Source organism: Notolepis coatsorum (genome assembly GCF_963971535.1).
Source record: "Notolepis coatsorum genome assembly, chromosome: 20".
Lineage (NCBI taxonomy): Eukaryota > Metazoa > Chordata > Actinopteri > Aulopiformes > Paralepididae > Notolepis > Notolepis coatsorum.
In genome coordinates, this window is record NC_140184.1 from 34193430 (window position 1) to 34211164 (window position 17735).

The following is a 17735-nucleotide window of genomic DNA, read 5'->3' on the forward strand; positions in this document are numbered from 1 at the left end:
ATGACTAAACGCATTGTTTGGTACTATGTTATGGCAAATGTCATTGCCAAATCTACATTTGACATTTTTGTTAAAAACAAAAGAAAACAAGAATATAGGTCTACCTGTAAGATTTTTAGGAAAGCTTGTGTTGAAAATTCTATCACATGAAACCAGCTGAAATCAGACGTTACAGGTGATCTGCATCTATTCCAGCGAGAAATTGTTTAGTTACTACTCCAAAGATGCACAGGATGCACATTTCCAAAATGGAATCTTCGGTCACAAATATTACCCCACGATGTCTGGAGTCTTTTTAGGCAGCCTATGCCCAAAGCAGGCCTACAGGCAGTACAAATAAACATAATAAATTGCTCAAGTATTTATTTGTATACTTGAGCCAAAATGAGAAGTCATGTCAGCCTTGCCAAGCTATAATGAAAGCGTCTAATTGATACCGGTAGCTGACTGGCAACCAAAGCCCGCTGCTTTTGCTGCGTGCTCTCTAAATCCACTGATTTCACCAGTTAAGCTCCCCTTGATGACACCTGTAACTGTGTGGAACAGTTTTACTAAATACGAAAATAACAGCACACGAACCAAGACATGGTTTAGCTATTGTAGGTTTACAAATAACTTTTCATGATTAACCTTTTGTAGTGTGGTAGTGAAAGGGTTAACCTTATGTAGTGTGATAGTGAAAGGGTTAACCTTCTGTAGTGTGGTAGTGAAAGGGTTTGACAAAGTGCCATTCGGTAGTGCACCAAATGGCTCATTATTTCATACTTTATTATTTGCACACATGAATTTACATGCACAACCAGGCCCTAACTTCGTCACGGTGACCAAATGCGTCCACATTTTTATAGGATTCTATCACATTTTCATAACAATAGCGAATATTACTTACCCTGCGCCATTTTCATTGAGGTTTCTTACAAATTAACTATGTTTTATTTGTCCTATATATGCGGATAACATTTAAAATCTTAAATTGTACCATTTTGTTTCCCTTTAGACAACAAACATTATGCTAATGATGTACTTTTGTTAAGATAATTAGTTTACCATTCGCGGTCACTGTACTGAGGTCGCATTAATAGTTTACCGCTGTTCAGATCGCGTCAAAGAATAGACGCGTCCCAGTGACCTGTGACCTGTGCTAAAGGTCTTGGGAAATGTATTGTTGTAGTTTTCAACATTTTCACTCTTAAATTTTAAACCAATGCTGCCATCTACTGACAACAGAAAGTGTTGTGTATCGTCACCTTGAGAGGCTACCCTCGCACTTCCGTAAACACTGTCGCCCAAAACACAGTCTAGAGATTCCCACTTTTTACTGGGAATGGGGCGTGGCCGTATTTGGTCCCAGACAATAAGAGTGACTGCGATTGGTCTACGTTCCGTTAGCCCTAACCAGCTGAAGCGGTGCTCTTTGAGTGGTTCCTAGGTCTACTTTGAAGCAACAATGAGTTTTCATCATCAGTTGCACCACTTGCTTACTAGGAATGTCAACTGCCTGTGATGTCTTGTGCAGATGGTGGGTGGGTGAGTGGCAGAAGTGCTCATCCAGTTGTGGAAGCTCAGGCCGGGCAAAGAGGACCGTGCTCTGTATCCAAGCAGTCAGTCTGGAGGAGCAGAGAGCCCTGCAGCCAACCGAATGCAAACACATGCCCAAACCTGCGTCTGTATCCTCATGCAACACACACCTGCCCTGCCCAGCAGACTGGACTATGGGCAACTGGTCGGAGGTGAGGACATGCTGGGGAATGTGGGTCTGGTTCATAACTGTAGCTCCCAGGCATGAGTCCCACAAGCTGCGTTTACATGGACCCTAACATTCCACTAATAAATTATGAATAGAATAATAGCCTGATGCCTCAATCGGAAGAGACTGGCCCGATCAGAAGGACATTTCAATTGGGTTGAGAGAGGTTGTGTAAACCTCTGTTAATCTGCAATAGGAAGATATTAGCTAATAGCCATGCAAACACGGTTTCTCTCTGGTTGGAATAAATATATTGTTTCTGCACATGTTTGCCCACGTTGGGGTAACATCTAAGCTTTTTGACATTGTTATGTGATGTGAAGGAGGTCCCGGGCAAATTCCAAAACAAAACATTTAGTTAGCTAAAAGGATCGTTGAATGCCTCAATGGTCAATGCATGTAGTGAATGACCAACTTGTTCTTCTATCACGTTATCCAAATGAAGATGTAAAAATAGTCAGTTTTTACTATTTAGCGTTTTCTCTCTGATTTGGCCATTAGTACACGGACCATGGTTGAAAGTAGCTGGTCCTTGGCTAGTGTGGCTTTACATTACATCCAGGGATGAGCAAGGTTGAAAGGCTTGAGACAACGATAACTATCAAAATTAACCCACGTGTGCTCCTGGGCACAATATTTGAGTTTCTGTTGTAGCAGAATATACTGTAGGTGGTGAAATAATCTGATTAAATGCTTTGGACCATTTAGACACACTAACTTCCATGTAAATGTTCGATTTGAAATGTCCAATCTGAATGATTTCAATCGGGTTGAGGAAATATTGTCCATGTAACCGCAGCTACACACAGAGAGCCAAGAGAGGTCTGGTCTCAGGAAACAGCTCTCTGCTACTGTTGTACTATTGTAGTTTAGTATGTAATGAGAAATAATGTGTGAAGGGCACTGGAAACTCCTGATTGTTCTGCATCTCAGTAGTAAGTCAAGACAAATCTAATCTTGCCAGTTTACTTAATACATGTCTCAAACATGCAGGCTAAGGTAGTGTAGAATGTTATCTTGAAAATATACAAACGCCTGCTAATAATGCATTATATAGCCTGCATATACACATGTGTTTCCCGGTTTCAATGGGTTAAGAGAAGTTCAGTTCTCCAGTCAGCCGTGAATTTGTGTCCATTTCCGTGTTACACATTTGCTAACATTGTCTTCATTAAACTGTGTTAAGGTTCTTCACACTGCTTGTTTTGTTTTGTAAGCACTTTGCCCCTCTGCTTCCCACAGTGCTCACTGACATGTGGTGGTGGTGTACGTACCAGAAAGGTATCCTGCTCCAGAAACACAGGTGTTGACTGTGACCCCCAGAAGAAGCCCAGTGCTGTCAGTCCGTGCTACCTCTTGGACTGTCCACAGGTGGTGGACATTTTCGGGGGTAGCGACTGGTCTGGAAGCGGTTTGTCCAGCAAAGAGGTCTTCAATGAAATCAACCTCATTCCTGATGCCAACCCTCCACCCAAACACAGTGCCACCAGAGCCCAACCGTGGGATCATGATGACCAAAATAATATCATTGAAGGAGACTTCTCCCAAAACAATCACATTGAAAAGACCCCTGATCAGTCTCTTAAAAATAACGTTCCGGTAGATGATTTTTACTATGACTATAACTTCATCAAATTCCACGAGGAGTTGTCGTATGACTTTGATTTGGGGAACAACGGAAAAGACCTGGGAGATGATCATGTTCCTCCACAGAAGCCTCGGCCGAGGCACAGCATGGATGGAAATGTTTACAGGGAAACGACAATAGGTCCCAAAACAACTCCAGCCTTTTCTACAGTTGGTCCTTTCACTTTCACCGAGGAACCACAGGACTTGAGTGGGAATAATATTGAGGGCAGCAGCAATCTGTCACAAAATAGTGACTTTCTTTCCGAGGACTATTTCCTTCCTGTGTCAACCACCCTGTTGCCACCGTTTTCACAAAAGCGGCCTCAAATTCCCAGCACAGTGCCTAGTCTGAAATTAACTATGAATGAGCCCCCTAGTGACATCAATTGGGACATTCAACATGGTGGTGAAACTGAGGTCAACAGCAAGGAAATAAGTGAGAAAGAGGAGGAGGAGCAGGAGCATGTTGAAGATATCTATGTCACAGTAGAATATACTGTTACTACTCCAGCCGGTCAAACTGATGAAAATGTCTCCCGTCCTATGCTAACTGGTGGTGAGGAGAGAGAGGTTGTTGCTGAATTGGACTACAATTACCACAAAGAGAGTACAATTGGGCCACAAAATCCTGGTCCAGAAAGGGACAGTCCAGAACCACCTTTAGGTTCCCCCTCCCAAGAAACTGTGATTCAGTTTGACACCAGTGAGGACAGCTTTGTCACTACAAGCCCAGTCCAACTGAAGACAAATACTTTAGAAGTACCTCTTCCTACCACCACAAAGACATCCTCAACTGTCTTGACTGTTCTCCCTGACAACGTCAACTTTGATCAACAGGATTTTGATACAGAGAGAAATATTGACAGCAAAGTAAATTCAAGGGTGACAAACCGTGACCTCATCGTGACCTCACATCCTATTTCTCAGGAGTCCCCTACTCCCCCCATTCCCTCCCAGCCAATCTCAGGAAACCAAGAGGACTCCAATTACACCTCATCAACAGCTGGAACAGACTCCTTCCCTCTCACAGATATGGGAGCGGCTACACAGCCCTCACCAGTGATGATTCTAGCAGATACACAGCCAGCTACAACAGAACCACTGCTATATACACAGTCTACCGTGACTAAAAGCACTATACCCCTGGAAACAAAGTCAAACCCCCATGATCCATCCCCATACAATGGGTCCGATTTTTACTACAATGAGATCATCATTCCCCCAATGCTGACATCCGAGGGTACCATTCACCCTTCCCACTCACACCAACCCCCTACTTTCACAGCTGCCAGTCCTCAATATAGCACGATGTCCATCACACCAACCACAAAGTCCCCAGGGTCGGCCGTGACCGTTCTGCAAACACGACCTCCTACCCTCAGGTTGACCACGGTGGCAACGCCAGTCCAAGCATCATCTGGTTCGATCAAAATCACTACAGCTGCCCACTGGATCACAGGCAACTGGAGTGCAGTAAGTTCTACCTCTGCCTCCATGCATTCCAAACATTCTAATGGTGTACAATTACTGTGGGGGAGGAGGAAGCTCAGCAGCGTATCTTTATTAATGTGTCTTTCTCAGGTTATACACAGTCCAAACCCCACTTTTCACTGTCCTGCATGCATAGGAAAGACGGCTAGTCCTTTGGCCTTCTATAGATTTCCATTGTGAAAATGTATTGGGCTCATTTCTCTAATGCAGTCGGGTAACTCAGCATTTGCTCAAATCTCCCTTTGAGATGGAGATCATATCTAAGGTTAGGCATTTCACACACACATTGAATTCTGACCACACACAAATTTTACACAATGCAAGTGGTGTCCCATGTGTCTCTGTGCTATCTCTGTTTGGCAGTGCTCAACTACCTGTGGTCTGGGTGCCATCTGGAGGAGTCTGACCTGCAGCACTGGGAACCACTCTGACTGTGACTTGGCCAAGAGGCCTGTTCCAGCCCGTCGCTGCTACCTGCGGCCCTGCTCCGCCTGGAGCATAGGGGAGTGGAGCAAGGTGATCTCACTGGTTGATGAAAAAGGCTGTTATACAATGAATGAATTTTGAATGAATTTTATTTGTATAGCGCTTTTCCAAACAAAGTTACAAAGTGCTTTACAGACATGTTAAAAACAGCAAACAGCAAACATCAGCAAAGGCGAAAAGATTTAATAGAAAATAAAACAAGAGAAAAAGAGACAAAAAACATTTCAAACAGGATTTGAAGGCAGATTGATAAAACAGTTTAAGCAATCAGAGCTGCCCTAAACCCATAACCTTAGGAAAAACATGTAATATACAGATTGTTTTTAAAAGAGGACACTGACTCTGCTAGCCTAAGATCCAAGGGATTGGTGGCCTGATCTCTCACCTGCCCTAGATCACATGTGTCAAACTCAAGGCAGACTGAATTAGCTTATCAATCAATTTTGGCCCCCTGCCTCTCCTATGTGAAATTCAACTGGCCTGTGATAGAAATCAAGCGCACCTAGGTCTCCCTGCACAGCCATACAAGATACTTTTGCTTGTCAGTCATCCGTTTTCACTCAGTTGCATCCAATTTTACTTTATCAATCGAATTACCGTACTTTTCGCACTATAAGCCGCACCTGACTATAAGCCGCAGCAGCTAAATTGAATGATGTGTACATATATAAGCCGCACTGGACTATAAGCCGCATGTGTTTTAATGTTTAATTACCATATGTAAGGAGTGGAGCCTGCGGCTTAATTCGACTCAACACGGGAAACCTCACCTGGCCCGGACACGGAAAGGATTGACAGATTGATTGCTCTTTCTCGATTCTGTGGGTGGTGGTGCATGGCCGTTCTTATATTGAGCTTTAAGTTCCCACCTCTACAGAGAATGACTCCCATTGGGACACAATACTGTCGGACAAATAACAAGAATTAACTCATTTACAAGTTGTATTAAATAAATAAGGGAACAGATAAATAACATTTCAATGCAGTAAAAAAAGCAATATTTTGATTTTCGGGTTTTGTCCACATATAAGCCGCACCGTTATATAAGCCGCAGGGTCGAAAAATGGGGGAAAAAGCCGTGGCTTATAGTCCGAAAAGTACGGTATTGTTAATTTATCATTTACCTACTCTGAGATCAAATCTGTGGAAATTATTCTATATCTATATAATAGTAGTTTTATACACTACACTACAGAATAGTAGTATTATTCTAAATCTATAATAATCCAATTATCCTCTTTACCCACCTTTTAACCCTTTCACTGCCACACGACAGAAGGTTAACCCTTTACTATCACACAACCGACGGTGAAAGGGTTAACCGGCTGTTGTGTGGCAGTGAAGTTTCAAGTTTCAAGTTTCAAGTTTCTTTAATAGTTGTCATACAGAAGTACAGAATACTTTCATACAAAATGCTTCTTACTGTTACGCTCCAGAGACTGTTCTAGACAAGATAGTATCAAATAACATAGTATAGCATGTAATTTAGAAGAAGAAAATGAGGTCACAGTGTTCGGTATAGACATATGTACAATGTTCTGAGTTACCATATAATATACAATACTATGCAGTGTACTAATGTACAGTACTATATAGTGCAAAGCAGAAATGGGATGAGGTACAATTTAGGTACAATTTACAGTAAGGTGTACGAGTTGTAGTGCAATCCTTCATCAATAAATATAAAGTGTGGGGAGTGGGTGCTACAGTGTGTTTGTTTAAAGTGGGTGTGTGCTATAAAGTGTGTGGAGTGGGTGCTACAGTGTGTTTGTTTAAAGTGAGTGTGTGCGTGTGGATGTGTGTGCTATGTGCGTTTGGTGGTTGTTGTTGTGTAGTGTTCATTGTTCGTTTAGCAGCCTGATGGCCTGGGGAGTCTTTCTGTGCTCGCCTTGAGACTCCGGTATCGCTTGCCTGACCGCAGCAGTTCAAAGAGGCAGTTGTTCGGGTGACTGGAGTCTTTAATGATTCTCTTAGCCTTGCCCTTGCAACGCTTGTTGTAAATGTTCTGGAGGGTGGGGAGCCCCCCTCCAATTGTGCGTTCGGCTGAACGTGTCACTCTTTGTAGTCTGCTTCGGTCTTGTGCAGTGCTATTCCCAAACCAGGAGGTGATGTTGCCGGTCAAGATGCTCTCTATTGTACATGAGTAGAAGTTCTTAAGGATCTTCTGACTGACTTGGAACTTCCTTAGGCGCCTGAGGAAGTAGAGGCGTTGTCGTGCCTTCTTCACAACACTGTCAATGTGTGTGGTCCATGTCAAGTCCTTGGATATGTAGGCTCCGAGGTACTTAAAGCTGTTGACTCTCTCAACCGGTGCCCCGTCGATGCTGAGGGGGCTGTAGTCCTTGACCCCCGACCTCCTGAAGTCCACAATCATCTCCTTTGTTTTGCTGACGTTCAGGGAGAGGCTGTTTTCCTGGCACCATCCCGCCAGGACCTTGACCTCTTCCAGGTAGGCCCTCTCGTCGTTGGCAGAGATCAGGCCCACCACCACTGTGTCGTCAGCAAATTTGATGATTGTATTGCTACTCCGCTGAGCCACACAGTCGTGTGTGTACAGGGAGTAGAGGAGGGGACTCAGAACACAGCCCTGGGGGGCCCCTATGTTGAGGGTGATGGATGAGGAGGTGCAGTTGCCTGCTCTCACCACCTGGGGTCTGCCAGTCAGGAAGTCCAAGACCCACTGGCAGAGGTCATAGTTCAAGCCCAGGTCCCTGAGCTTGGCTATGAGTATGGAGGGGACTATGGTATTGAATGCCGAGCTGTAGTCGATGAATAGCATTCTCACATAGTTCCCCTGCCTCTTGTCCAGGTGTGATGCTGCTGTGTGCAGCACATGGGCTATGGCGTCCTCCGTGGACCTGTTGGGGCGGTATGCAAATTGCAGGGGGTCCATGTTGATGGGGAGGGAGGAGCAGATGTAGCCCTTTACTAGCTTCTCAAAGCACTTCATGGCTATGGAGGTGAGAGCTACAGGGCGGTAGTCGTTGAGGCAAGCAGGCTTGGATTTTTTGGGTACAGGGATAATAGTGGACTTCTTCAGGCAGGTGGGGATGACAGCCTGTTCTAAGGACAGGTTAAATATGTCAGTGAATACTGGGGCCAGTTGGTCGGCACAGACTTTTAGGACGCGGCCGGGGATGCCGTCCGGACCTGCTGCCTTCCTGATATTCACTTTTTTAAAGGTCCGCCTCACCTCATGCTCTGTTACCCTGAACACTGCGCCTCCATCAGCAGCCGACCCCCCCCCCCCCCCCCCATTGCCGTGGCTTGTGAGCTGGTGTTGTTATTACCAGCATCAAACCTCGCATAGAAGGTATTGAGGTCATTTGCTAAGGAGATGTCACTGTTCAGTTTGAGGGAGGCGCCTTTGTAGTCTGTCATCGTTTTGAGCCCCTGCCACATAGCTCTAGAGTCAGCTTGTTCAAACTGGAGTTCAATTTTATCCCTGTAGCGCCGTTTGGCCTCTGACACTGTCCTCCTTACGTTGTATCGCGCCACCTTGTGGTCATTCATGTTGCCTGCCACTAGGCCGTCGTTGTATGCTTTGGTGCGCTCTCTCAGAGCTTCACGGACGGATTTGTCTACCCAGGGTTTTTGATTTGGGTAAACTCTCATTTTGGTAGTGGGGATTGTTTCTTCCACCAAAGTACAAACATAGTCCAGCACTGTCTCCGTGTAGACATTAATGTTATCTGTGTCGCGGAACACATTCCAGTCTGTGCAGTCAAACGCAGACTGGAGTGTCTCCTCTGACGTCAAATCCCATTTCTGCACCTCTCGCGAGACTACAGGAGTACTTTTGATTCTCTGTTTGTACATTGGTGAAAGAAAGATGGACGCGTGATCTGATTTACCAAAGCCACTATCAGAATGAGCCTTGTAGCCACCTTTAAATTGCGTGTAACAGTGATCTAGGATGTTACCGCCTCTGGTGTTGCAAGTCACATGCTGATAGAAGTCAGGTAATACCTTTCTCAGATTGGCGCTATTGAAATCACCCAGCACCAAAATGGCGGCGTTAACGTTCGCCGCTTGTATTCTATTTACCTCGTCGTGGAGTCTGGAGAGCGCGACGTTGTTGCTGGCTTGCGGTGGAATATACACTCCTACAAGGATGATCGCCGTTAACTCCCTCGGGAGGAAGAAAGGACGACACTTGATGGTTATATATTCCAGGTCTGGGCAGCAGTGGTTGGATAATTCCTTCACGTTAGTTGGATCGCTCCAATTGTTGTTAAACATGAAGGCAATACCTCCTCCACGTTGTTTACCGGACTCTGCTGTACGATCCTTGCGGTGGATAAAGAAGTGTTCAGCTGGTTGGATTGCGTGGTCTGGAACGTCCGGCGTGAGCCATGTTTCGGTGAAGCAGAGAACGTTGCAGTCCCTAACGTCTCTTTGGTATTGAATCCTTGCTCGGATGTCATCCAGTTTATTGTCAATTGATTGTACATTGGCTAGCAATATACTGGGCAATGGCGTTCGGTGGAGTCTGGATCTCAGCCTGTTACGGATCCCAGCTCTCTTCCCACAGAAGAAAGGGTTAACCTTCTGTGAATTATCACAGTGAAAGGGTTAACTGTTTTGGTTGTGCGGCAGTGAAAGGGTTAAACAGCCCTCATTATATTCATTGAGATGCTGAATGAACTAAAGTGCATTTACAACAACATATTGAGCTGGTATGCACAGGTATCAAAACTGTGCTGTACAGTATTGTGGACATACCATTTAAAGGAGACATATTGTGAAAAATAGGTTTTGCCTAGTATTTGTATGGATTTGACAGTCTGAAATGTTTTTTTAGGTGTTGGGGGAAAAAGACATAATGTACTCCTTGCTGTTAAACCAGGGTCTGAAGTATTTCATATTAACAAGCTGTTCAGGATCGCTTTCCCTCACAACGGGATGAATTCGCTTTAATATTTAAGCTGTGCATTTTGGAGTCACAAACACTGATTACTTAATGTACTGCCCAGTTTCTAAAAGTTATTTTACTCTTGAGTGTGGGGTAGCCAGGCAGGAAAGGAAATCATTAATTAAGAATTTGGTGTATGTTATACCCACTGAAACTGTGTATTTAATAGAAGGGAAGAAAGAGGTGCTGGAAGATAAATCATTTCAATTGGATTTAGAATAGTTTCTTTAAAAAAAACATAAGTAATGTCCCACATATTCAAGGAAGTTGTATAAAATGCTGTATAATTGATGTACTAATATAATGTACTCTGCTCCATAACATAATGCAATCTGCTCCATAACATAATGCACTCCACTCCATAACATAATGTACTCTACTCAATAACATAATGTACTCTACTCCATAACATAGTGTACTCTGCTCCAAAACATAATGTAATCTGCTCCATAACATAATGTAATCGGCTCCATAATATGATGTAATCTGCTCCATAACATAATGTACTCACTTTGCTGATTTTCATTTGCTTAATCCTATCATTGGAATGGATTAAGGTTGAAAATATTTTATGTGCTACTTAATGTTTAACTCGTCTTGTCTTATTTTGTCTAATTTTATACCAGTGCTCCAAGGACTGTGGTGACAGTGGTGTGACATTACGTGACATCCAGTGCTTTGACATGCGGGACCAGAGGCCCCTGAGACCCTTCCATTGCCAGGCCGTCTCCCAGAGGCCCCCAGCCCGCATGCCCTGCAACCAACAGCCATGCCTCGAGTGGTACACCTCCTCCTGGGGACAGGTCAGCACTGTAATCCAACTGTTGAATGTAACCAAAGAGAGTCTTCCTTAGAAAGGAGACTACGCGGGGCGCTCCAGTAGCACACCACATCGCGAAGCGGTCGCCCCGGGTTCGATTCCCCGACCCGGTGGCCATATGCCGCATGTCTTCCCCTCTTCTCCTCCCGTTTCACCCTCTCTCCTCTATCGGTCCTTTGTGGCCGCTGTCGGTCCTGCATGGCCAAAAGGTCCTGCGTTGACCAAAAAAAGCTGAAAATGCTATAAATGAAATATTTAAAAAAAATAATAAAAAAAGGAGACTACGCTGAGATTATACCAAAGAAATTGTACTTGAAAAACGGAATGTGCACAAAACATGCCCAGTGTGAATTAAAAATAAAAATAACTATTAACAAGCACATTCCAGTCAAGCATGATCGTCATCAGTTTCCAAAAACACATATGAGCCAAGAGAATGTTAATTAAACATACTGTAACATGCCACAGATCACCACTAATGTAATACAAACACCCTTAGGAAGGTATCCAAACACACCCATAGGAAGGTATCCAAACACACCCATAGGAAGGTATCCAAACACACCCATAGGAAGGTATCCAAACACACCCATAGGAAGGTATCCAAACACACCCATAGGAAGGTATCCAAACACACCCATAGGAAGGTATCCAAACACACCCATAGGAAGGTATCCAAACACACCCATAGGAAGGTATCCAAGCACACCCATAGGAAGGTATCCAAACACACCCATAGGAAGGTATCCAAACACACCCATAGGAAGATATCCAAACACACCCATAGGAAGGTATCCAAACACACCCATAGGAAGGTATCCAAACACGCTAGAATGCTAGAACAGCTGAAAGGAAACCTTCCTTGGCACTACAGTAAATAAAATATATGGAGTCTGAAATTAGAAATATGCCAAAACAGGCATCTGGTTTTTGTTTTAGTTTTTGACACTATTGACTTGCCTAAGTGTGTTTTCATTGTGTCTAAATGTATATTGTGTTCAAAAAACTTATATTATTATTATTATTATTATTATTATTATTATTATTATTATTATTATTATTATTATTATTATTAGTCTCATTCCAATGCACTACTCACATCATATAAAAGGTGAGCAGATATGAATCAAAACAGTGAAAGGGGCACTTCACCGGAAAGAACAACACAGATGTATCAATTAAATTATGTAAAATAGCAATCCCTATTGCAATCCTTATCTCTATTTTTGAGCTACATAATTTAATTCAGCTGTAATTAACACAATACAAGGGTGCAGTGTCGTCTGGTGGCCATATTAAAACTCATTAACTCTACTAAATGAATGTGTGCAAAATAGCTTAGAACCTTGGGATATTTTACATTTAGTCATTTAGCTGACGCTTTTATCAAAAGCGACTTACAAATTGTGTACAACAAGTCAGTAGGAGGGGTTCACCTCTGGCAGCTAAGGGTAACTGTCAAACAGTGTCGAACTTGAGTGTATAGTAGTATAGACACATTAGCATACAGTAGTAGGTAGTAGTATACAGTAGACATAGTAGCATAATACATAGTAGATAGTAGGGCTGTCCACGACTAAGGATTTGGATGGTCGACTAGGATTGGCAAAAATTTGCCATCAGTCGACTATTAAAAAAAAAAAAAAAATAATAATAATAATAATAATAATAATAATAATAATAATAATAATAATAATAATAATAATAATAATAATAATAATAATAATAATAATAATAATAATAATAATAATAATAATAATAATAATAATAATAATAATATTTAAAAAAAATAAATAAAAAATTGTCTTCTATTTGTTATCATTCCATTTGGGCTGTGGGGGGTGCTTAATGTCTGAAGGAGTCGCCTGAAGGCTTCTTGTCCTCTGCAAAAGCATGCAATTGGTCCACTGATGGATACATCTTGATATTTGTCTAGTCTAGTGTGTTCATTAGATGGGTGAAATCCTCTTTCAGTGCCTCTGTGCCTGTTTTCGTAGGCAGTTAGCCTCTGGTATGCGTGCCATTAGCGTTAGCCACGCTTCTACGCCTCTTTTCTATTGGAAAGAATGATACAAAAAAATATATATAACATTTTTATTTTTTATTTTTTATTATTATTATATTCGACTAAGAGGTTGGCCAGTCGACTACGGCTCCTTTCGACCGATTAGTCGACTAATCGATTAATAGGGGTCAGCCCTAGTAGATAGTAGTATAGACATACAGTAGTAGCAAAGTACATAATAGTAAAAGACAGTTTTCTTTTATTTCATATATTGACTGAAGAGGTGTGTTTTTAGGCTATAGTGGAAGATTGGGCTGGTTTCATCTGTCCTGACTGTGGTGGGAAGTTAGTTCCACCACTGTGGAGTGGGGAAAGATAATAGCCTGCTTCTAGGGTCATAGGGGTCTTGGGGGTGTGTAATTAGAGACCATTTACCGGAGGGAACTTCGCTGCACGGTATGCCGGGTCAAGAACCTTGAAGTGGATTTAAAGCCAGTGCAGCTCTCTAAGAAGTGGGGTGACGTCGGCTGACTTTGGTAGATTAGAGATTCTGTGTGAGTTGAAGTGCCTTGAGATTATGTGCAAAATAAATCGGCGTTGTTTTTAAGTGCCCATTAAAGTACAGACAAATTTGTTATTAACGCCTTCTGATCTCTCCACAAGCTGTTATTACCTCAGAGGTTGTGTCTTTGCCCCTGTGTGTGTGTGTGTGTGTGTGTGTGTGTGTGTGTGTGTGTGTGTGTGTGTGTGTGTGTGTGTGTGTGTGTGTGTGTGTGTGTGTGTGTGTGTGTGTGTGTGTGTGTGTGTGTGTGTGTGTGTGTGTGTGTGTGTGTGTGTGTGTGTGTGTGTGTGTGTGTGTGTGTGTGTGTGTGTGTGTGTGTGTGTGTGTGTGTGTGTGTGTGTGTGTGTGTGTGTGTGTGTGTGTACGTTGTCTGTTCTCACCATATCTCGAAAAGCAATGGCCGGATCTGTGCACATTCAATCTATTATAGATCTATTCTAGAGACAGTGATGATTCATCCTCCCATAGGTGGGGTATTTAAGACAATAATGGCCATGCTGGCCAATACCCCCCACCATTCACCAGCCATTTCACTTAAAATATAAAGGTGAAGAAGTGAAATCTTTAACATGAAGGAGCACACACCAAGCCCCCCCCCCCCCCCCCCCCCCCCCAAAAACTAATTTATCAGGGTTGTTTTGAGGTCGGGCCCCCGTGGACAGTAGCCAACTATTTAACTGGCTGCCTGTTGAAGCAAGGGTCACGCAAATCAAATTGCATGGTTCACAGAATCATTCATAACCATGCTCCAATCTACCTGAGGAATGACTTTCCATAATGTTACGAGATGGCAGCATAGCCAATGTAGGGGTCTACAGATTTACAAACATATCAGGGAAATTACATTTGCATATCAGGGCGCCTGGGAATGGGATAAGTTCGCTTTGCAAATTAAACAAGTCTGATGTCTTTCAAGCTGAAGGAACATCACAGAGTAAACCACTCCTTTTACCTCCAAGTATTTTTATTTGAGCTGATGTGAACTGTGAGCTAATTTGATATTATATATAAAAAAAAAGTATTATGATTCAAGCTGTGTTAGACCTGTCACTGCCACGTCTGCCTAGTCATAGTGTCTTTTCTTTTTTTTTCTTTTTTTTTAACTATTTTTTTTTCCCCTCCTCTTTTTCCGATTTTCTCCCATCCCACTGTTAGTCGTTATGCCAATTCCCAACTCCCTTCCTGGTTGTTGCGCACCCCCCCTACTGTTGGTCCGGGAGGCCGGAGACTATCACATGCTATCCTCCGACACATGCACAGCCAGCCGGCAGCCAGCCTGGCAGCTCAGATTCTCACTGGGAGAGTGTAACGTGTGGAAGGTCACACTACCTCCCTCCAGATCCTTCCTTCGCTGAGCAGGCGCCCCGACTGAACTGTAGGAGTATTTTTCTGTTTACAACGCCCAGGACCCACCCATCAGCTTTCCCACCCTCTAATACTGCCAATTGTATTAGTACGGACGACCAGCCAAACTGAAAACAATGTGGAGAGCTGGGATCGAACACGCGAACCCAGCGTCTCCAGCATTGGTGGTGAGTGCCTTGCCCACTGCACCACCTGGCCGCCCCCGTCATAGTGTCTTTTAAACGGGGACCACAATAGAAACGGGGCGATAGAGGCTTGGGAGGTAGAGCAGTCGTCTGATAATCTGAAGGTTACTGGTTAGATTCTGGCTCCTCCCGGCGGCATGTCGAAGTGTCCTTGAGCAAGACACTCAGTATCTGTCGTTAGTCGTGAATGTGTGGGTAAATGGGTGAATGTGAGGTATAAGGTGTAAAGTGCTTTGAATAAAAGCGCTATATAAATGCAGTTCATTTAAAAATAAGTTCTTGAAACTATTTTTTTATCCTCCATAATTGTATAATGTATACATGATTGTCGAAATGAAATAAACTATACACATTATGCTTAATAGATACAGTAGGACGACAGGCTTAACACAGGATGATAAAATGCCATGCTTGAAGTTGAATCACAAATGTGGCACATCTACTGGCAAATCACTGTGGGTAGTTACAGAGTAACCTCAAGATGGGGGTCTTTAATCAGAGCTACCAACTTTCACACATTGAGCATGATTGGAAAAATTGGAACAGCTGATTGGAAAGACGCAGCGCGGGGTGGGTGGTCTTTGGTTTCAGCTTGCAGCTTTCAATTATGGGGCTTGGTCATAAACATTCTCTTTTTCCACCTACACTCAAATATGTATCTGACAACATTTTAGCCAATGAATAGGCCTTGCAGTTGCTGGATCTTTTTTTTTTTAATCTACTTTTTCTCCCCATTTTTCAATTTTTCTCCCTTCCCCAATTTCGTATTGTCCAATTCTACCCTCCCCTGTCTCGAACGTTGTCAGGCCATGCCTCCCACAAGCCGGCTGCAATGTGGACGAAGCCTTGCATCACGTGTCCCCTCCGGTACTTGAGGAAGCAGCCGTTGCATCTTTTCACCTGCACAGCGCAATCTCTCAGTGGCGAGGGTCTGCGTGGGAGGGACACGCCGCCCTCGTCGCTTCCTGATTCTACTGCGCAGGCGCACCAACCGACCTGTAGGAGTCACTGTCCACAACGTCCGATCCCCACCCTCCAGCTTCTCTCCCCCTAATACTGCCAATTGTATTAGTATGAACAACCAGCCAAGCTGATAGCAATGCGGAGAGCTGGGCTCGAACCCAGCGTCTCCTGCATTGGTGGCGATCGCCTTGCCCACTACACCACCTAGTTGCTGGATCTTAATTCATAATTTGATCTGCAATCCTAGTTTGGCAGGTTGATCAGAACTTTGCAAGGCAGTCTTCCAACTTCCAACGCCTTCCAATGTGCAGCGACCCTTCCCATCCTGCACCTCGTGGCTGCATACACCCCTATACATTGTAAATTGTAAATTTTTATTTCTATAAAGTGCATTGGTTTCTATTTGTTTTATAGCGATGCCTTATGGTGAATTCATTAAATTAAGTTTGCCTATGAAATTTAACTTGGCTTTCACTCACTATGCTACCTGTTGTTTATTCAGGAAATAATACTTTTGAGAAGCATGAGGGAGAGAGCAAATACAGTATGGGTGGATAAAACAGTCCTGTTCAGCTATTATGCCTGATGCACCAGTCTCCCTCTACCTGTACCCAACCTCATCCAACACCAGTCTCCCTCTACCTGAACCCAACTTCATCCAACACCAGTCTCCCTCTACCTGAACCCAACTTCATCCAACACCAGTCTCTTTCTACCTGAACCCAACTTCATTCAAAACTAGTCTCCCTCTACCTGTAACACCTGAACCCAACTTCATTCAACACCAGTCTCCCTCTACCTGAACCCAACTTCATCCAACACCAGTCTCCCTCTACCTGAACCCAACTTCATTCAAAACCAGTCTCTTTCTACCTGAACCCAACTTCATCCAACACCAGTCTCTTTCTACCTGAACCCAACTTCATCCAACACCAGTCTCTTTCTACCTGAACCCAACTTCATCCAACACCTGTCTCTCTCTACCTGAACCCAACTTCATCCAACACCAGTCTCCCTCTACCTGAACCCAACTTCATTCAACACCAGTCTCCCTCTACCTGAACCCAACTTCATTCAACACCAGTCTCTTTCTACCTGAAGCCAACTTCATTCAACACCAGTCTCGTTCTATCTGAACCCAACTTCATTCAATACCAGTCTCTTTCTACCTGAAACCAACTTCATTCAACACCAGTCTCACTCTACCTGTAACCAACTTCATCCAACACCAGTCTCTTTCTACCTGAACCCAACTTCATTCAACACCAGTCTCTTTCTATCTGAACCCAACTTCATTCAACACCAGTCTCTTTCTACCTGAACCCAACTTCATTCAACACCAGTCTCCCTCTACCTGAACCCAACTTCATTCAACACCAGTCTCTTTCTACCTGAACCCAACTTCATTCAACACCAGTCTCTTTCTACCTGTAACCAACTTCATCCAACACCAGTCTCTTTCTACCTGAACCCAACTTCATCCAACACCAGTCTCCCTCTACCTGAACCCAACTTCATTCAACACCAGTCTCCCTCTACCTGAACCCAACTTCATTCAACACCAGTC

At 43.6% G+C, this 17735-nt stretch overlaps 1 protein-coding gene across 1 annotated transcript in view; it reads left to right on the plus strand.

Annotated features, from left to right (window-relative positions):
* Window positions 1-17735, plus strand: part of adamts7 (a disintegrin-like and metallopeptidase (reprolysin type) with thrombospondin type 1 motif, 7) — a 447398-nt gene that overhangs the window by 336136 nt on the left and 93527 nt on the right. Inside the window, exons 18-21 of the mRNA XM_084337494.1 lie at window positions 1517-1730; window positions 2990-4849; window positions 5231-5383; window positions 10895-11071. Coding sequence (XP_084193620.1) covers window positions 1517-1730; window positions 2990-4849; window positions 5231-5383; window positions 10895-11071 — 2404 coding nt within the window. The remainder of the gene's footprint in view (window positions 1-1516; window positions 1731-2989; window positions 4850-5230; window positions 5384-10894; window positions 11072-17735) is intronic.